Source organism: Cannabis sativa, chromosome 3 (assembly GCF_029168945.1).
Source record: "Cannabis sativa cultivar Pink pepper isolate KNU-18-1 chromosome 3, ASM2916894v1, whole genome shotgun sequence".
Lineage (NCBI taxonomy): Eukaryota > Viridiplantae > Streptophyta > Magnoliopsida > Rosales > Cannabaceae > Cannabis > Cannabis sativa.
Genome location: NC_083603.1, coordinates 2,128,570 through 2,149,829, shown reverse-complemented (window position 1 = coordinate 2,149,829; position 21,260 = coordinate 2,128,570). Strand labels below are relative to the sequence as shown.

The window sequence follows — 21,260 nt, the reverse complement described above, 5'->3', positions numbered from 1 at the left end:
AAAGTAAAATACGAATTTAAGCCCGAATGTGAAAATAGGCTGACCTATTTAAAAAATACAAGTTAGCACGAGCAAAGCACGACGAGAATCCAAGCACAACACGAAAATGTCGGGACGGACTGTGCCGGGCCAACCATTTAAAAATATTAGTACGACACGACACGACTCATATTTTTTAATAGTACGATATGACACGACCCGTTTTTTAAAAAATATAAATAAATATAGACTGAACCAACACAACACTCACGAACTACCCATATTAGATAGGGATGTGGGTAAAGTGAACACAAATTTGGTTTTACACCGTTCCCAAGAACATAAATCCTCCAACCAAACACTCTCCCTTAGTGATCTTTTTCCCTAGGATATTTTCTTCAAATATTGTCCCAAAATGGGCTTGAGTCTCTGAAATCAGATCCAAAGCCCATCAACATGGAACAAACCAAACTAAAAGCCCAAATGAAATAGATCTCAACGGTCCACAAAATTTCAATTTTAACCGCGCGATGGACTTGATTTAGTTCATTTGTACCGTAAAGCCGAGTATGATTTCACTATTAACCAATAGAAAATTGACACGTCATACCCTAATAGTGTCAGCAAAGTCAGCTATTTAAAAAGCGAGCTTTGCTTCTTTCAAAGATCGTCTCTGTAGCCTATTTTGTAGCCCTCTTCTCCTCTCAGCCGGAGACCCCCAAAAATCCCTCGATCAACAAGAGGTAACCAACTATCATAATAAATCTCTAATCTTTATGTTTAATCTCTAATACATGTGTTACAATCGTTGAGGTTTGTTACTTTGGATCTGTTTTTAAGATTTTTCTGCCAATTTTTGGGTTTTGCTTTCAAAGGTTTGATTTTTAGTTGTTATATGTATTCTAGATCTGGATCTGGATTTGGGTTTTGGTTTTCTTTTAGTTTTATGGGTTGTGATGGCTTTCTAGATCGGTTTGATATTTATTTAGTGATTTTAGTTTTGTTAGATCTGTGATCTGAATGAGTTAACTGTTATGGTTTGATTAGGTTTAGTTTATTATGTGTTGTTATTTTCATGTGTGTGTGTGGATCTGATGCGTATTCTTTAGGGCTTTATCTATGATGGGTTATCTGTTTTAGTAATGTTAGCACTGTTTTGGAATCGATTTGGATAAAGTTCATCATATTCTTTCTTTTAGGATCGATTTCTTATTGATGTAGTGGAATGTAAGCTTATATTTTGCTTGGTCTGAGCTGGAGTATGTTGTCAGATGGATTCAGTATGATTTTCTTAAGCTGTGCCTGCTATTTGTTAATAAATATTCATGCTTGTTTTTTGATTTAAGCTTGTGAAGTGATACTTCGTTTTATAGATGTAGTTGAAAGTTGTAGCAAATATCTACTTTAATTCCTGTATTATAGGAAATGAAATGGGGGATCTAAGAATCCACAGATTGATTGTGTTGTTCAAGTCTAACGTTGTTATCTAGTACATCGTTTTAAATGAAGTTTTACCATAACATAGTTTTAAAGCTGTATGTAATTAGATGTTTTCGGTCTTTGCTATGTATCTCATGCTTGTGTTTGTATGGTATTCTTTTAGGGAACGAAACCATGGATAATAGGCATCAACATCCTACAGTCATGCAAAAGGTAGCAGGGCAATTCCTTAGCAATTCTAGCATTTCTCGGGATGCTGGTTTCCAACGTCCTGCTGTGTATCAAAGGCCTGCTGCATATGGAAATTACCGTAATGCTGCATTGCAATACCAGTGCAGTGCTACTACTGATTTGTCCATGGTTCCATCAGCTGCATCGCCTATCTTTGTTCAAGCCCCAGCTGAGAAAGGACATTTTATGATTGATTTCCTTATGGGTGGAGTTTCTGCTGCTGTGTCCAAAACAGCTGCTGCCCCAATTGAGCGTGTCAAACTTCTGATTCAGAACCAGGATGAGATGATTAAAGCCGGTCGTCTTTCACAACCCTACAAGGGCATTGGTGAGTGCTTTGGCCGAACCATCAAGGATGAGGGATTTGGTTCGTTGTGGAGGGGCAACACAGCCAATGTTATTCGTTACTTCCCTACTCAGGTTTGTGTTTGTACTATTTTTACTTTGACATTGCATTGTGTATATTTCCATAAATTCATGCTAAACATTATGCTTGTATCATGTGCCAGGCCCTGAACTTTGCCTTCAAGGATTACTTCAAGAGGCTTTTCAATTTCAAGAAAGACAGGGATGGTTATTGGAAGTGGTTCGCTGGAAACTTGGGGTCTGGAGGTGCCGCTGGTGCTTCTTCCCTTCTTTTTGTCTATTCTTTGGACTATGCCCGTACTCGTTTGGCTAATGATTCAAAGGCTGCCAAGAAGGGAGGCGAAAGACAATTCAATGGTCTAGTTGATGTCTACAAGAAGACTTTGAAGAGTGATGGTATTGCTGGTCTCTACCGTGGATTCAACATCTCTTGTGTTGGTATCATTGTGTACCGTGGTCTTTACTTTGGATTGTACGATTCTTTGAAGCCAGTCCTCCTTACTGGAGACTTGCAGGTATTTCAACATTGCTCTTTTTGTTCATTATTAGTCTTTCAGCTAACATTTTTGATCCCTGTTAATGGCTTTAGACACTAAATCTGTTTGTCTCCATTTACACTAGCCAAAAGCTTTTCTATTTTGCTGGGCATTGAGTTCCTGTTCCATACCAATTGACATTATTGTATTTTGTGTTTTCGATGTTAACAGGATAGTTTCTTTGCTAGCTTTGCCCTTGGTTGGCTTATCACCAATGGTGCTGGTCTTGCTTCCTACCCAATTGACACTGTTCGTAGAAGAATGATGATGACATCTGGTGAAGCCGTCAAGTACAAGAGCTCCTTTGACGCTTTCACCCAAATCTTGAAGAACGAGGGTGCCAAGTCTCTGTTCAAGGGTGCTGGTGCTAACATCCTTCGTGCCATCGCTGGTGCTGGTGTGCTATCTGGTTACGACAAATTGCAGCTGGTTGTGTTCGGAAAGAAGTACGGATCTGGTGGCGGTTAATTTTTGAGTTACTGCTATTCAGTTTGAGGAGGTGGAGGATAGATGGTGATGAAATCTTTTGTTGAGTTCTGAGAAACTTGTTTCGGCAAAATTTTCAGTCAATAATTTACTTTTTGAGGGAAGTGTTGTTCCCATCAAACTCAATAATTTAAATTTTGGATCAAAATTGCTCAAAATTGCAGGTCAAGTTCTAGAGTGGTGGTCAAATTCCACTGACTGACACATTTTGGAGTTTCAATTATACAATTTTTTGTTGGATGTTTTTGATTATATTTACTATTTGTAATGAGTCTGATTTAAATTTTAGTACTTGAGATTTTATCTTTTATTATGTGCAACCTCCTTTCTAAACAATCCTGTCTTTGGTGCAACAATTTTAACATAGTGATTACATCAGTTGAATATTGAAAGAGACAAGGGTTGTGTGTTATTCTCTACTCTAAAAAACTTTCAATTTTGAGTCTAAACTAGTTTTTTCATCTTCTAAAGACAAGAAAAATGTTACAAAATTCCTCTCTATCGACTCACTCTTGACTTTTCATTTTTTCTCTTACCCTCTCCCTCAATCTCAACTGGTTGTGGGTTTCGGTCTTGTATGGTACCCTTCCCCTTTGTTGGATTGGGATGACCTTCGTTGCAAGTGGTCGATGGACTACATTGCATGGTTGGCCCTTGGGTTTGGAGGATGAGTTATGATGGTCTATGACGGTTGGTGGGTGGTGTGTAGGTGCGTTGTAGTCAGTGGTGTACTGCTCGAAAGAGGTCGTGGCTCGTGGGTACCTATTTGCTGTTGCTTACAATGATGGTGTGGTTATGGCGATCCAATGCCTTTTTTCCTCGAGGGGGTATTGGATCACTAGCCCTTGCAGGGTGGTGCACTCTCGTGTTGTACTGTCTCTTTTATGGGTGAATTCTGTATTTGGAAGATTATGATTTTTTTTCTGTATGTTTTTAGGATATGTTATTGTTTTTCTTATTAATATTTTCTTTTTGTTGTAATATTAGTGTTTTGTAACTTTAGCTTTAGATCATTTTGTGAGGTTTTTCTCTTTGTATCCTTTCATGTTGTGATTTGGTTTACTAGCTCGTCTTTATAATTGGCGTGAATTGTTATTGTTTAGTTATCTTCTTAAGTAATTTGTATGGTTTTATTTTCGCTTTATTTGTTGAACTTTATTCCTTTAATCCATTTGAATGATTAAAGAAAAACAAGAAAATTTATGTTTAATATGGTTCTTCTAAAGTACATAATTTACTTAAGAACTTAAAATACTTGGCAAGATTGTGATTAATGTCTTATCATCACAAAACAAAATGAATATCCAATTATGGTTAAGACTAAAGAGGAATCTCACTTTAAGAAGTTGACTCCAACAAATCTCTTTAGAATATTAACCTTCTTTTTCCATCTTCTAATTTGAAAATAACACACATAAAAAGAAAGAGAGAAAGAAAGAATTGTCTTGCTTGAGATGCAATATTCTTGACCCTTTTGTTAAAATTTTGACTAGCTTTTTTCTTTTTATTTGATAAATTTATAAACAACACAATACAAAAATGTCCCTTCTCTAGTCATGTATGTAGATATGATATGTTGCTTTATTATCAAATATAAATAATTAATTAAAAATATAAAAGATAAATTCCTTACTTGTAAACTAGGACACCTATGGTCCCATCCCTTCTTATAGGTTATTACTTGTGTTCTACCCCTAAATCTCTATTTAATCAATAATTAGTGGTCCCTATTATACATATTGTAATTAATAATAATATTGGTAATTTGGTTTATTTTTATTGAAAAATGTTCTTATTATACATTAACCATTTTGGGGTTTGAGTACACAAAAAGCTTTTATTAATTACAAACCAATTCTTTCAAAATCTACTTACCATTTACCAACATCCATTACAAATTTTCAACCAATATAACTACTATTATTATTATTATTATTATTATTATTATTATTATTATTATATTATAAAGTTGGGTTAAGCTTAAATTAATGGCTTTGTGTGTTTTTGTGTACAGTATTTACTACCACTACTACACTCCATCCACAACACAGTCAACTATGTTAGATGGTTAAATAGTATTTAATTGGACTAAAGTTTCAATCTTTACTATTTTACACTCTTTTTTTATAGGAAAAATACAATTTTTTTTAAATAATAATATTAAATATATAAAATAACAAACATGAAGAAAGAACCAATGTAATTTATTATAGTGATGAAATCTTGGTCTTCTTGGTTGGTTTGTTAGGTTTAGATTAGAAGAAGAAGATTATGAATATAATTATGAAGAGGGTAGCATTATACTTAAAAGTTAAAACTACATGTCGAAATATTTTTCTTTTATTTTTTTTTTCTTTTAGTGATATTAATTATAATTACATTTTTTTTTTATAATTTTAAATAGTAGAGTATTAAAAAAAATTAAAGTTTTTTGAACTAGTAAAATTAAAATATGAAAAACTTGTTGATACTATAAACTATTTATTATTAATTTTTTTTAAAATTTATAAATTTAATATTGTAACTATAACAAACATCATCATTGATACAAAATATTTCAATAAATATTTTTCAACACAAAAATTAAGTGGTTGAAATAAGTGGGTAACATTATTAATTTACTATTTTTTTCCTATCCCTTTGACAATCCCGATAACCACGTGTCATCTATAAAGATCTTATAGTTCAGCGCACTTTAATTAGATTATCGATAATTACCTTAACAATTTCCATCACACAGATGACACCACTTACAGAAAGCTAAACCTTTTAATCCCTTTTGAGAGGAACTATAAACAAAGAAAAATACTAATAAAAATAATTCCTACCACTACACTTCTCTCATATTTTTTTACTTTTTACTTGGACAAAAGATAAGGTTTCTGCTACTAATTGCGGCTACAAACAGTCTTTTTTTGATTTACCATTATGCTTTTTCAACTCTCAAACGACATCGTTTTCACTCTCTCTCTCTCTCATACCATTATATACATAGAAAAATGGAGGAGAGAGAAAGAGAGAAAAAAAAGGAAAACAGTCAAAATAAAAATTAAACCTTTTTTATATATACACTCTCACACACTCTCTCCCTCTCACTCTTCTCACATACAAATTACAACTATAGAGAGAGAAAGACAAGATTTTTCCCATTGATTCAGTCTCTCTCTCTCTCTCTCATCAAGCTTCATCAAAATTAATGTATGTTCTTTCTTTTAACTTTTTGAATTGAAATGTTTCATGGTTTGTGTTTATAAATATAATCTTATTATTTTTTTCATTTTTTTTTTCTGTCACTTTCTCACAGATTTTCCTTCCATAGAAAAAAAAAAAGGATGTGAGTAGAGAGATTGTGGTCATTTTTCTCCATCTTTTGTTTGGTTCCTTAGAAAAAAAAAGAAAGAAAGTTTTCATTTTTATTTTTCTTTCTTTTATGTTATTATAATTATCTTCTTAAAATGTAACTGAAGATTTAAACATACATTCTTCTTAAGCTTTAAAAATCAAAGCTTTAGCTTACATTCATATAAAATTCTGATTTTGGGTTATTATGGTGCAGAAATTACCCTTTTCATTGAGCTTTGGAATGAGACATTAGAAAACTCATAAAGGTTTGAAATTTATGAAATTGGTATATTCCTATAATGATAATCTTATACCCTTTAACCTAATAATAATAATAATAATTTGTGGGTTATTATGATTATTCTTATTGTAGTATCAAGCAGAGTGTGTTATGGGAATTGAGTGACAAGACATTATTCTTATTATTATTAATATTATTATTAATATTAATTATTGATATGAACGAGGATAGACAAATGGAAGTGCATTACATAGACACTGGCTTTCCTTACACAGCTACTGAAAGCTTCATGGATTTCTTTGAAGGCCTCACACATGTCCCTCCACTCACTTATCCTCATCCTCCCTCTGTCCATGATCAGGTATGTATATATTATATACACACATATATATAATGGGGTTTGGTTTGTGGTTATGTATGGTTGCTTGTCATGCTTTTGGGGGCAGTGTAATAGAGATTAAGTGAGGTGTTTTGATGGTGGTGGTATTAGTAATCAATGCTTTGGACATGGGTTGTTGTACTGACACATATTGATTTTTGTCTTTTGTAATTTAGTATGGTTTGTTTGTATAATATATTTAAATTGTTTGTTTCTCTTTTGTGACCAGTACTGTTTGGAATAGTTCTGTGTCTGTAGTACAACTAAATTTATTATCTTCCTTTTTTTCTTTAACTAATATTTAATGATTAAATACCTTGTACTAATTGTACCAAGAAAAGACCAACCTTTGTTAAAGTTTTGTTCTTTGTTTTTTGGTGAGGTTTTGATGTAGCTTGTTGTTAAATAAATGTGTATTTGTCCTTGTCATTAATCATTAGTTTGTTATGTAAAACAAGTTTGTGTCTTCTTTCATATGTAGAGATATTTGACTAAGAAATAGACCCTTAAGCTTTGTTGATCGAATTCATTGTCTTAGCATGGTGAGCACTCGTTTTAAATTATCTCGTGACCTCCCATTATCCAAATTTCTTGTCGGGTAAGTTCTGACCTGCACGAAAGGCGTAACGATCTAGGCACGGTCTTGGAGAGAGGCTCAGTGAAATAGACATGTCTGTGAAGATACAAACTACCTGCACTTGGACAAAAAGACCCTATGAAGCTTCACTGTTCCCTAGGATTGGCTTTGGACTTTTCCTGCGAAGCTTAGGTGGAAGGCGAAGAAGGCCTCCTTAGTGAGATACTACTCTGAAAGAGCTAGAATTCTATTTCGTATAGATTGAGATACCACTCAAATTACGCTGAACTAATTAAAATAAGATTTTAATTGGATTTGATCGGTTATTAGATGATATTGTCAAAATTCAATTAAAAACTGATCTAATCCTATCCTTAGTATGTCGGGAAGGTATATGTGTGAGTGAGTGGGGTGTAATAGTAATAGATAATGGAATTGCATTTTGATAATGGGATTTTGTTTTGGTGTGTAGTAGTGAAACTGAATAATGTTCATTTGATATATTATAATGAAAATGTTACACTTTGAATCTGCTGTGTGTTTATCCAGGAAAGTTTATACTGGTCAATGAACATGAATCCATACAAATTTGGATTCTCTGGGACAGAAACTACTACTTCTACTTCTTACTATGGTCATTATGAGGTAAATGATCATTTGCCAAGAATGGATATGAACAGGAGAGCTTGGGAATACCCTTCTATGATGACCACAGAGGAAATTCCAACCACAGATCACTCAGTACAACATTTCGAGGATGGATCGTCATCAGGAGATGCGGATGCAGCACCGGTTCATGCCACACTTGAAGAAAGTTAGTCTATCTATTCCTAAATGCTTCTCACTCACTATGCACTTCATGAACTTTATGTTCCAACAATGTACGAGATTTCGAGTCCTTTTCGAGCACCTACAATTCATTTAACTCGAGCATTGCTATTAGGCAACACTTATAAAGTGACATCCCTATCCCAATATTGAATTGCACCAGTAGCGATTACCTCACTTTCTCGTTATGTTTATTAATGCTAATTCAGAGTAAATTTGTAATAGTAAAATTATTGTTGTGCTTTTTGTAGATATCCCAAATCAACAGAACAGTAATACCAGCTCTTCCCAGGTATGAATCTCTTGGCTTCTGCACACCCACGTGGGATTTCTTGTCTGTCTTTTTGTTTAGTTGACACACATAATAAAAAGGAAAAATCTGTACAAGACAAGACCTATTTATAAGGCCTTTTTCTCTTCATGTCTTGTTGCAGACTGTGTGGCAAGATGGCATAGATCCTGACAACATGACCTACGAGGTATACTACATTTGTGTATAAAATTATAAATCCTATTCACAAACATAGTAAAGTTGTCAAACCATTACTGACAGTTCTATTGTCCTATCTATCTTTCTTTGTTACTATTCAAAAGTAATGCAATTTGAGCTAAAGTATCAATCTTTAAAGAAAGCTCTTTTAATGTTCATTGTTGTTATAATCATGCCTTTGTTTAGGAATTACTAGACTTGGGTGAAACAGTTGGTACTCAAAGTCGAGGACTTTCCGATGATCTGATCAACTTGCTTCCGACATCCAAGTATAAGTTTGGAAGTTTTTTCTCAAGAAAAAAATCCGGGGAAAGGTAAAATTGTAATTTGCTCGATTGTTTGTTTTCTGGTATCGATCGAAAAATTGATAATTTTTGGGGAACAGGTGTGTGATTTGCCAAATGAGGTACAAAAGAGGAGATAAGCTAATGAAATTACCATGCAAACATTTATATCATAGTGAATGCATTAGCAAATGGCTCAGCATTAACAAGGTTCAAACTTTATCTCAATCCTTTATAATCTTCACCATTTTACTTTATAAAATTCTCGAAAAATTCTTACTTTAGCTCGAATCTGTTTAGGTATGCCCGGTTTGTAACATGGAGGTATTTGGCGACGAGCTAAGTTGAGGGGCGAAAGCTTCAATTTATAACCGAAAAAGAGGAAGAAGAAAACTCAATTTTTCTTTTTAAAAGTTTTAGTCTTTTTTCTTTTTCTTAAATCTTTGTATACATGATACAGGGCTAGGTAATGAATTAAGGGTAGATAGTCTCTTGTCTTCTTTTTTCTTTTTCTTAGTACAATTGATGTTTAATTACAAATTCCTTTTCACTCTAACTTCTCTGTTGTTGATGATGATTATGAGCTTCATAATATGACCAAAAAATAGCAACTTTATGAGCATTCATATTTGACTTTTTTTTTTTAATTATATATAGCCAAATCTGAAATTTCATGATAAGTTGTGTCAAGTCATTTGTACGGATTCAATAGTTGATTTAATGATGAAATGGAGAAATCAAAGCTTTTTGTTTTTTTTTTTCTGAAAAAGAAATGATTTTTAATTAAGAAACCACCAAATCATAAGACCCCTAATTAGTAATTATCACTCATTTAGAGCCATGCAAAATCCAAAAGCAAAAATTGTCAAAATCATTAGTAAGGGGATAGTGAAAAAAAAGGCTTCATTGAATTCATTTGACTTTTTGAAGTACACAAACAAATAATCTATATAGTACACAATAGTTAAGGTGCTCCTTTTTTTAGAGAATCTTTCTCTCTCCTTGGATCCAATTAAAGAAGCTCCCACTTAAATTTAATAATAATAAAAAGAGACATGGTAAAGGGTATTGTGTGTAATATGATTAATGTAATTTAATATTAAATTTTATTTATTTTAATGTAATAAATATTATAAAGAATTAATAATCTAATTATATGTTGTGGTCTCATAGTAGTGTTAGAGACCTTGATGACCTATAGCAATACTCTAATAAAAAAGATAATCTTGTATTACACAGGAAATGTTTTAGTAGATACTCTTATTTTTTTCGGTATTTAAGAGAATTTTTAGTTTAATTTTTTTTATAATTATGTACGTTGTAGTTAAATAAAATTATTAATATAATTTTAATTTTTTTATATAATTATTAATAGTATCAAAAATAAAATTCAACAAAATATTTAGCTAGATCAATTAAAAGAGAGATCGAGTTAAAAAAAAAAGGTTCATTGAATTCATTTGACTTTTTGAAGTAGACAAATAAATCTCTATAATACATACAATAGTTAAGGTGCTCCTTTTTGTAGAGAACCTTTCTCTCTCCTTGGATTCACTTAAAGAAGTCCCCACTTAAATTTAATAATAATAAATAAATAATTAAAAAAACAAATAATAATAATAAAGAATTGTGGCATTTCCCAACGGTCAGAAAGAATTGGTAGTAATTAGTAAAGTAAATCAACGGCCACCTCTCACTCACTCTAGTAACCGTTACATCTTCATCTTCATCTTCATCATCATCTTCTTCTTCCTTCTTCCCTCCAAACCAAAACCCATAATCTCTCTCTCTCTCTTTCTCTCTTTCTAGCTCAATCTCTCACTCTCTTTCTCTCTCTGTAAATGGAACCAGCAAAGATTGACTGGAAAAACATTGAGTCAAAGTTTGTAGAAGATGTGTTATACGAGCACATTAACGCACCAAAATGGTTCGATTTCTTGTCCCCAAACGACCACCCTGTGGATGATGATGAGTCTTGGTTTTGCAGACCTGGTAACATTTCTCGAAAACCCAGCTCAATCTTTTCTTTACACAACTGGAAATCATTCCCAAAGTTTTGATTTTTAATTTCTCTTGAGTTACTTACTTACAGGTTGCAATCACCCAAAGACAGCTGAAGATTTTCTCAAATCTACTCCTTTTAAGGTTTGTTTTTTGCTTTGGCTTTTCTGGGTTATCTTTGTTTTCTTTTATCAAGAAGATCAAGATCTTATCTTATTATGGATTTTTTTCTCATTTGGGAAAAGTCCCATTTTGTGTTTTGAGTTTAATTTTGTGGGCTTAAGTTAATTTAGATCAATAGATTGGTTTTCTTTGTGAGTTGAATGAAATTCAACAAAGTCTATACTCCTTACTAGTCTGAAATTTTGGTTTAAATTGTTTCATTGCTGAAGCTTGCAAGCCCAGCTGGTGTTTCTCAAATATCTCTACTTGGTGATAGAAGTCAAAGGTACTTTAGAAGCATAATTGAATTGACCTTATTTCTCTTTCTTTTATAGTAACTATACCAACTTTCTAATTTGGGTTACTATTCAACAGAGAGGCCAAGTTGAAGAGAAGAGGTGTAGCTCATCAAGCTTGGATTACACCAATTGGTAACTCGAAATTCAATGATGACAGTGAAAATCATAATCCAAATTTTTCGACTCCTTTAAACAACAGCAATAACAACCATGCTAAGATCATCAAATCGGCTTTCAAATCAAGCACTGAAAAGAAAGAAGCTGTAGTAGAAGCTCCATTGCAGCAGAAGAACAATAATGAGGTGCTGCCACCGAGGCTGAAAAGCACACTTTCTGCGAGGAACTTGTTTGCAGGGCGGGATATTCTAAATCAGATTACTGAGTTTTGTAATGAGTTGAAGAGAATGGCAACAAGAACAAAGGAGAGAGAAGAGAGTGTGAAGGAAAATGTGGTGATGGATGGAAAGATTAAAGGTGAGGTGTTGGGTGAGTTGGATTGGAAAGGGAAGGAGAGGAAGCCATTGCTTGATGGAGTTAAAGAGAATCCTCAAGAGATGGAGAGATGCATTCTCAAAGAGAAGCCTCAAGAGATGGAGAGGGGCATTCTCAAGGAGAAGCCAAGAAGAAAAAAGTAAGTCCACCTTTCTATCTTTTGAGCTAAAAAAAATACTTACACCTAGTTAGTTTACTTCATATTATGCATGATTCGATACCTTCAAGCTTCTTCGCATTATCTAGTTATGTTTTACTTCATGCTGTAAAGCTAAGTGTATGCACAGTTGATTCATTAGCTCCTTTGTGCATAATGGAATTTTGGTTTAAGACTGTAACTAGACTAGATGAATGAGAGGAGTAACTCGAATGGTTTGGATGCGGTTTTCTCCCTTAAAGTCATATTGCAGGGTTAACCAGAAAACCTATTTTCAAATGAAATTAGTGTTCATTAGCTCCTTTGTGCTAAATGGAATTTCGGTTAAGACTGTAACTAGACTAAACGAATTAGAGGAGTAGCTCAAATGGTCTAGATCTGGTTTTCTCCCACAAAGTCTGAGGTTCTATTCTATATTGTAGGGTTAAGCATAGAGCCCAGTTTCGAAAACCCTGATTGTGGAACTCTAGACTGTAATGTAGTATAGATTAAATGTGTACTACTGAAAATAAAAGGCTTTAGACTAAAGTTTCATAACTGTATTTTGTGCAGAAGAAATGATGAGACAGAGAACACTCCTTTATCCAAGACTATGAACTTGGTCTTAGAGAATGTAAATCGCAAAGGCAACGATAATTTGTTGCAAATCCGAACAAATCCTCCATCTCCTCAATGCTTTTCCGCCACCAGGGGTGGAGGCGTCCTCGGAAAGAGTACTCCAACCACCACTCCGACCCCTTCAAAGCTTCCCAAATCCAAGCTCATGGTATGTGATCTTTTTCTTACTAATATCAAATTTTCATTGATATATATTGTCTATGGTTTAGCTGATTATTCTTTATTATCTGTTTCATAAACTTATAGGAGAGAGGAATCCTTCAAGAGCAGAATAAGCAATTATTAGTAGCAAAGGAAGAGTCCATAGAGAAAAACAAAAGAGCTTCTTCTATTGTTGATCCTAAAGAAGCAAAGACTTTGGATGTATTTTGGTTTCTGAAGCCTTGCACACTATCCACCTACAGTGCTTAGAAAATTACCTTACATGATCATATATCATCATTTTACAATTACAAAAATCCATTCCTTTATTTATTTCTTAATAATTTTATCTACCCCTTTACTTTTTTTTTTTTCATTCATTCATTCATTATTCTTCTTGTTGTTGATAAAAATTGTAACTAAAAATTCATTATCTATGAATAAAAATGTATTCTTTTTTATTTTGGTTCTTAATTCTTATCTCTCCATTCCAACTGTGAGTTTGGTTGTTGTTTTCAACCATAAGGGGTCACAAGTTGAACATTAATGCCAATTTCAACCATAAAAGTGATGAAGTCAGAAAAATTATCATAAAGAGTTGAACTTTTTGCTTATATAATCTGTATTGGCAATAAAAATCAAAACTTTACAGCTCAAAATTTGGTTCTACAAAATAAAGTCTGTTTTCTTTTGCTACTTTCTTCAGTCCTTTTTACAACAATTGACATTTATATAACTTAAAAATCATAACTTTACAGAGCAAGTTTTAGTTTGTAAAATCAAAACTGTAAATTCACAACAGATGATTTTTGAGTTATTCTATTTCTAAAGACCTTCATTGTGAAAACATCTGTACTTAACTACTACAATATCTATAGAGAGAGAGAGACTTATGTAATGATATCATCACCCTTTTGTCTCATCCTTTATATATCAATATCTCCATTTCAGATAAAGTTAAAATCAACTATCAACTGCATATCATAAATATCATTATTTTATTAGAAAAGAGAAGGATAGCTTAAGAAGCAACAAATAATACATATGAAAAAAAATCCAAATCTGGGAAAACTAAACCAGATAAATACACCAAAACAGCTAAGCTTTTACTAAGTTCAATGTTGGAGATTTTCATTCATCAAAGTACAAAAAAAATGCTAAAAATGTAACCTTCATAAGTAAAGTACATTAGTTCTTAATCTTTACTTTGTTTCAATTTCAAACATCTCATGATTTGATAAATAATAAAACACAGAAAAACAAACTAAAGTTTCCAACTTTACACAAACCAGATTATAAGTATTGCTCATTCATATGGGGGCAAATTTTACATTAACAAAATAAAAAGAAAGAAAAAAAAACAAACAGCTGCCGACACAAGAAGAAAACTCCATCATAGTCCACACACACCATTATTATTATTATTATCAATAATAACAAAATTAACCCAAAAAAAACTGAAACTTGAGTTGTATATACAAAAGGGTAATGATTTGAAATTGAAAATTCTGTTGTGTGTGTTTTTTCTACCTTGTTCTTCTTCTTGGTCCACAGAGAACCCAAGATAAGATCCATGACCATACACGGCGAGCTCTAGGGAAGAGTCTATCAGTGTAAGGTCTGGACTCTCTGAGAGCATCTTCCATGGTTTCAACGAAGAGGTTGAGGTTTCTTGGGGGAGGGATGTAGAGAGTCAAAGGGATTGCAGAGAAAGCTGCTGTGAAAAAGAACTGTAACATGGTTTTGTTCTTTGTTCAGAGATGAATTGAAGATTATGAGATCATGAGAGAGAGAGAGAAAGGAAAAGGGGGTTTTGTTTAGGAAGAGAAGAAGAGAAAGGAAAAGGGGTTCTCGAATGAACAAGAATCGAGAGAGAGAGAGAAATGGAAGGAAGGAATGAGGTTAGATGTGGGCATTACTGGTTGGTGGGTTTGCCTTGGGTTATGACCTTCAAATTAGCATAAATTGATCAAATTTAATGTGGATCCAATTATAATGAGAAATGCTAAAGGGTACAACTGGTGACTAGCACCGTTAGTATGGTCCAACTAAGTATTGGATTCATATAATTTAATATAATAATTTTTAGGGAGTATCGCTAACCAATTGTAACGTGACATGTCGAAAAGGTGCTAAATACCACTCGTGCCTTATAGCAATGCTCAATTATAATCGACCAGATTAGATTAGATGTTATTTTTAAGTACTCAATTTAGATCGAATGTTAAATATCCAATTTAGATTGGATTGAATGTTATTTAAAAATCCAATACATTTAATATCTAATCGAACTAATTAATATTTTGAGATAATTTAAAAAAATTGTACAAATATATAAGGTGTTTTAAGTAATTATTCATAATATTTTCATTTAGTTTGAATGAGTAATTAAATTTTATGTTCTTATACGCAGTGGCGGACTCAGGATTTAAGTTGGGGGTGACACTTTTTTTTTTATAAGTGAGGGGTGCGTTTTTTTTTTACATTGCATAACATGTTAAAAATTAATGCAAAATTATATTTTAGTATTAAATATAGTATAAAGTAAAAAAAAGTAAGAATAAAAATATTGAATTCAATAATTAAGACATTAAATATAAGTATTATTGGTAGATGTTCAAAAAGTAAAATAAAAATACTAAAATAAACATGTTTTCATTAATATTAGAACTCATGACCTCATGCTTTACCATTATACCTAAGCTTATTTTATGTTTATAAATATCACTTTTATTTATAAATACATATATATTTTTTTTCCGTTTTTTTTTTTTTCAGAGTGGGCGACTGCCCCACCTCGTCTCTATGTGAGTCTGCCCCTGCTTATACGTAAAAGAATATATGTATATATGAAAATTAGCATTAAAATTTTACTTCTTTTTTTCTTGGATTTGATGGATCCAATTCAATAAATACTAGATCTAAAATACTGGATAGATCCAATCTGATCTAATAAATACTAGATTTAAAATATTGAATAAATACGAATTAAACCAATAAATATACATGAAATACATAAAATTCAATGGATAAAAAATATAAGGTCCATTTTATATTAAAAAAAAATTATCGAAAATTAAACTCAACTCATATTTTTACCATTTTAAAAAATAGAACAGAAACCATAAAACGACACCATTATAGCGGTCTCCCTAGTGCCTATTCCTATATCACGGGACCTACCAATAAAACGACACAATTAATATCAAAACCGTAAAACGACAACAAGTTTTGTAAACGACAAGTCGTTTAATAAAATATAAGTTCTCAGGAAACGACAGCAATGTAAGGTCATCACATAAAAAACGACATGTCGTTTACTACATTCCCTTTCCCAGCTCTGTAAAGTCCAATATATAGTGCTCTCAATTCTCGTCGAGTTTTGTTTGGCTACGAAGAAACTCAAAGAGAAAAGAAAAAATTAGGGTTCTTGTTCTGACGTAATGGCGTTCGCAGGTCGTATGAGATCGACTATCCCACTCGCATCTAAGCTGGTCAGTTCAGAATCACTCGCCACTGCCAGTAGATCGAACCCTCAGAAAGCTCTACTTTCCCCTATTTTCACCGATTCTGAGGTTGGTTTAATTTGTGAGAATAATGTACAAATTAGGGTCAATGAAACATTTTCTATTGATGTGTTTGTTAATTTACTGCGATTTGGTTTATGATTTTCCTTTCAAGTTTTGTTTGTGAAACCAATTGTTGGAATGATTTGTGAAAAGGGATGTTTTTTAGGGGAAATGAAAAGAGTGGGAATTCATATTAGGGGCAAACTCTTTGAAATTGATTATCTATTGTGATGTATTCGACGAGACCGCTCTTCGATCAGAACCTTCGTACAGACCTGTTTCGAATATGGCTAATGGAACTATTGTTGAGATGGCAATGCTGTTAGATTCAAAAGCAGATACAGAACCAGAAAGCAATACTCTTCTTATGTGCTTTCACACATAAGTCTTGACTTTATTCCACTTTGTCTCTCTCAATTGAAACTCTTTTCATTCTAATAGATAATACCCGTAATCTCGGTTTTAATCTCAATGAAAATCTCCTTCTCATTCTGCCGTTTTTCTTTTTCCCTTAATGTGATTGTTTATCTCCATTCAGTGGTTTAATCTCATCTTTACAAGGCAACCCACGATGCAAGTCATAGCAGCTACATAACCCAAATGACACAGCTCTACTTTTATCATTAATCGATGAGCTCCTAAAATTACAATTCCATAGCAACCCAATTTGAGATTTGTTAAATTTATGAAATTCCATGCAATTATAGGGAAAATAAGCATAACAAAAACGTTCATATTTCCTCAAAGGCTCGGTTTTTCCACCACAAATGCAAGTGGGTTGTATTTAAAGATTATGCGAGTCTTAGATTTTTTAAGATTATGCAAGTCTTCTTATTTGCATAGATTGATATTGCAAAGAACTTAGATGTATTGAAATTCTAGTTTTATGTTATAAGGGAACCTCGGAACAGCGATTTCTGTTTTGGGTGTTAGAGAACTAATGTTGATGAACATAACATAAGTACGGATTAATGCTTACATAGTGTCGGTTGTTTAACTGTAACCATTGACATGTTTCTTATAAATGCACATTTTTATATGTAAGCAAAGTGTAAATATTGTATTGACAAACTTGTATTTGCAGATCTCCAGGAATTTCTCAACTGCTACTGAGAAGAAGGAAGTAAAGGTTAAGGTAACTGAACTGTTTTTCTTTCAATGCTACATGTTCAGGCAATTTCTAGTTACTTCAAAGCAAGAATCAGTTTATCATGTGATTATGTCCATATGAAGGAAACATGATATATCATCATTTGAAGTAATTATGCCTCCTCTCCCCTGTTCTTTCTGTACACGATAATTCTGAAACTATAGCAATGTTCTTTGTAACTGTGTACCATCATTTACTCATATTGTTGCACATTGTGCATGGTTCTTCTGGTCTGTTATGCTAATGTAAACCTTGACATGAGTCTCTGTTCTCAGTTCTTTGAAGTGCCTCTCTTTTCAATATTATAATCTCACATTTTCAAACTGAAAAATTATATTGTAAATTATCTTATTTGCACTATGTAATACCACTATAACAATATGTAGTAAAATGAGATATGCATATACATTTAAATACGTCTTACACTCTGCATAGAGGTTTTATGTTTTGACTACTTGCAGCTAGTTCAATTATATGAGCAAATCATACTAATTGGGCATTATTGTGGTGTTCCAGGTTCCATTGGCTTTGTTTGGTGGCTGTGGGAACTATGCCTCTGCTTTATATGTGGCAGCAGTAAAGACTAATGCCTTGGATAAGGTTGAGTCTGAGCTTAATGATATTGTTGAGGCTACAAAGCAAAGTCCTGTGTTTTCTCAATTCACCAAGGATCCATCAGTTCCTGCAAAGACTCGAGTGGGTGCAATTGATGACATTTGCATCCAAGCTAAATTTTCAGATGTTACAAAGAACTTCTTGGGTATAATCAGTTGCTTATAGTATTTATTTTATGTTCTTCTGTCTTTGAATCTTATTAGGTTGTGTTTGTATTATGTCCGTAGTTAGACTTTAGAGTTGCTTACTTTGTTTTAGTATCACTTCTGCTTATTAGGTTCTTTATATCTTTATCTATTTATCTTGCAGCCCTTTTTCTTCTATGGCTTGAGTTTTTTTAGTTAAAATCTTATTTGGTTTCTTTATAATTGTAATCAATGTTGCTTCACTGTATTTCTGATTTTGTTATCTCCAGCTGCTTAGTTTTTGCTTTTTTGTTGTATATATAAAATTACACCACTCTTGTGTACTAAACAGCATAAGTTCTCATTGAATGTGGGTGGACCAATGACATTGACAACTACCCTAGTCAAGACACTAAATTATTGGGGTTGGTCTACCTATCTGCAAAGCAGCCTTATCTCCCTCTTTGGAAGTTTTTTTGCTTTGTAGATATGGTTAATGAAATAGAAGTACCAAGTACCTTAACATGGTTCTTACTTTACCATTGCTGTTTCTTTTTATCTGCAATTTTTTTTCACTTTAAAAGTTAGATATTAGCTTTGGTGGCAGCAGATTTTAGTCTCAGATGCTGATTTTATTGTAATAATTTATTGTATTTTTAGTTACCGTAGCTGCAAATGGTAGGCTAAGATACATTGACAGCATAGCAAAGAAATTCGAAGAGTTGACTATGGCTCACCGAGGAGAAGTGAGAGCTATTGTGACAACTGTCATTGTAAGTTTTAATTCTTATGTAGTTTCTTTTAATTCCTTATTTCTTGCCATTTGGGCAAGAACAAAAATCATTATTTTGATTTAAGGTAATAAATTGTGTTAGTGTTGAAGCATAATTGGGTATGAATAGTTCTCGGCAGCCTACCATATTTCTTGTGGGGTTTGTCACAAGACTTGTGTTAAATTTACTGTGACTAATACCGTAAAGTTGGATGCAATTAGATCCATAGATGCATTCTTTTGAAAATTTTGATGTGAGATATTGGTCAATTTTGGAAGATATATTTATGGGGGATTTTTTTTTTGTTTGACCGTGTGGTGGCCTGATTTATTAAATTTGCAAATGGTAACCATGGGGGTGATCTGGTTTTGGACTTTGTGATTGCTTTGATGATACATAACTCTGGCAATGTTGAGTGTTAAATCGTTGTCTAGGGGTGGTTTATATATTGGGATAGCCTTTTTGAATTTTTGATGCAAGTCATGATCAACTTCTATGTGGTTTGCTCACAAGGTCTGAGATTCGAGTTCCTCCTTGGTATCTACTTAGTTTTCTGGTCCTCAAGTATTGTAGGGGTAGGCGGGGGTTTCCTAGTATAAGAAAGAAGATGAACACCTTTTATTACTTTCTTACTGATCTATATGTTACTGTCTTACTACTAGCCCATTCCACCTGAGGAGGAGAAAGAGTTGAAAGCTGCATTGCAAGATATCATTGGCCATGGGAAGAAGGTTATTCTTGAACAGAAGGTAAGTACTGTGTTGAGCTCAACTCACTTCACCTGTTTCAATTCACAGATTTTGTACAAACAGTTTTTGACTGTTTCTTTTTTACATGACAGATTGATACCAGTATTCTGGGTGGGCTCGTGGTAGAATTCGATAGGAAGGTGTTTGACATGTCTATTAAGACTAGGGCACGTCAAATGGAGAGGTTCTTGCGAGAACCGATAAACATCGGCAACCTCTAAATGGTCCGGTCTACCTACATGATGAAGGCCATTCCCTCCACTCATTTTGCATCTGTATCAGTTTCTCTTGAAGCTTGAAGAAAGAGAATATTTTTTATTTTCGGTTCTTTAACCGCTCCCCTCAAAAATTTGCAAATAAAAGCTTCAATTTCACATTTTCTTTGTCATTGTTTGATAAACTAATGCTGCTCTTACTTTTGAAAAGGCTCCTAAATTTTCAATCTTTTCGGATTGGTTTCTTAGATAATTAAATTATGTCTCACTAAACCTTAATACTCTTGTTTGAGAAGCAAATAAATACTTATTATGAATACCATTAAAGGGATCTAAAGTACAATTCTCATCTTTGATTATGTTTCTTTTCACCATATGAATATCTCTATTAACATTAAATCACTCTAGAAATTTCATTCAAAACTCCAATGTACAAAGAATCATAAATATCTACAATCCAATGATGAACAAAAAGCCAACCTTTTTTCACCTTCTTTGGCCTTTCTAGCATGATAATGCCTAAGAACTTTTTTCTTAGGGGGCTTCAAAGTTCAAACAAGACAAAGGTATTAACTTTATGAGAGTTTTTTCTTTGGTACTTAAAAAGCTTTACACCCCATGATTTATTCATCTTTTTTTTTTTCTATCATCAAATTTAACAGAAACTTTATTATTACAAACAAAAAGGAACATAGGTAGATAGAAGAAGGTGTATATAAGACAGAATCAAAATGAAGAGGTGAGTTGGTCTTTCTTGTCTTTATGACCAAGCACCCCCATATTGCTTCGTACATGCTCACAAGCATAACCATTGTACTTTCTTTCTTTCACTAGGGACAGCTGTACTTTTGTAGATATACATGAAAACAAAAACAAAAACAAAAACAAAAGAAACAAAAAAAACAACATTTGAGTAGCTTAAGAGTTTTCTAGTCACTTTTCCCATAAAACATGCAACAAACTACTACTCCTTGTTGGCTCACATTACATAAAAAAGAAACTCAAATATTTTGTA

The 21,260-nt window shown here is 32.9% G+C and overlaps 4 protein-coding genes across 6 annotated transcripts; all 4 read left to right on the top strand.

Annotated features, from left to right (window-relative positions):
* Positions 1-540: 540 nt before the first annotated feature.
* On the top strand, positions 541-3,326 carry LOC115711611 (ADP,ATP carrier protein 1, mitochondrial). The gene is made up of 4 exons (XM_030639982.2): positions 541-722; positions 1,583-2,070; positions 2,160-2,531; positions 2,724-3,326. Exons 2-4 carry the CDS (start codon positions 1,594-1,596, stop codon positions 3,018-3,020), a joined length of 1,146 nt encoding a protein of 381 aa, XP_030495842.1. The 5' UTR covers positions 541-722; positions 1,583-1,593; the 3' UTR covers positions 3,021-3,326.
* A 2,786-nt stretch (positions 3,327-6,112) lies between these two features.
* LOC115708875 (E3 ubiquitin-protein ligase BIG BROTHER) lies at positions 6,113-9,801 on the top strand. 3 transcript variants are annotated; one of them, XM_061112903.1, is made up of 9 exons: positions 6,113-6,236; positions 6,595-6,646; positions 6,754-6,982; positions 8,127-8,391; positions 8,657-8,697; positions 8,840-8,884; positions 9,082-9,209; positions 9,281-9,389; positions 9,480-9,801. In XM_061112903.1, exons 3-9 carry the CDS (start codon positions 6,839-6,841, stop codon positions 9,525-9,527), a joined length of 780 nt encoding a protein of 259 aa, XP_060968886.1. In that variant the 5' UTR covers positions 6,113-6,236; positions 6,595-6,646; positions 6,754-6,838; the 3' UTR covers positions 9,528-9,801. The 3 variants fall into 3 exon arrangements, with proteins under 3 accessions (XP_060968886.1, XP_060968887.1, XP_060968888.1); XM_061112904.1 differs by having other exon boundaries at positions 6,120-6,236; positions 6,853-6,982; XM_061112905.1 differs by having other exon boundaries at positions 6,121-6,236; positions 6,897-6,982.
* An 861-nt stretch (positions 9,802-10,662) lies between these two features.
* LOC115711576 (uncharacterized) lies at positions 10,663-15,011 on the top strand. The gene is made up of 6 exons (XM_030639934.2): positions 10,663-11,171; positions 11,272-11,324; positions 11,573-11,628; positions 11,718-12,272; positions 12,843-13,056; positions 13,155-15,011. The coding sequence occupies exons 1-6, from the start codon at positions 11,021-11,023 to the stop codon at positions 13,317-13,319; spliced, it is 1,194 nt and encodes a 397-aa protein (XP_030495794.2). The 5' UTR covers positions 10,663-11,020; the 3' UTR covers positions 13,320-15,011.
* Positions 15,012-16,392: 1,381 nt separating this feature from the next.
* On the top strand, positions 16,393-20,582 carry LOC115709744 (ATP synthase subunit O, mitochondrial). Its single transcript, XM_030637932.2, has 6 exons — positions 16,393-16,624; positions 17,703-17,753; positions 18,285-18,528; positions 19,169-19,281; positions 19,944-20,030; positions 20,123-20,582. Exons 1-6 carry the CDS (start codon positions 16,493-16,495, stop codon positions 20,249-20,251), a joined length of 756 nt encoding a protein of 251 aa, XP_030493792.2. The 5' UTR covers positions 16,393-16,492; the 3' UTR covers positions 20,252-20,582.
* The last annotated feature ends 678 nt before the right edge of the window (positions 20,583-21,260 follow it).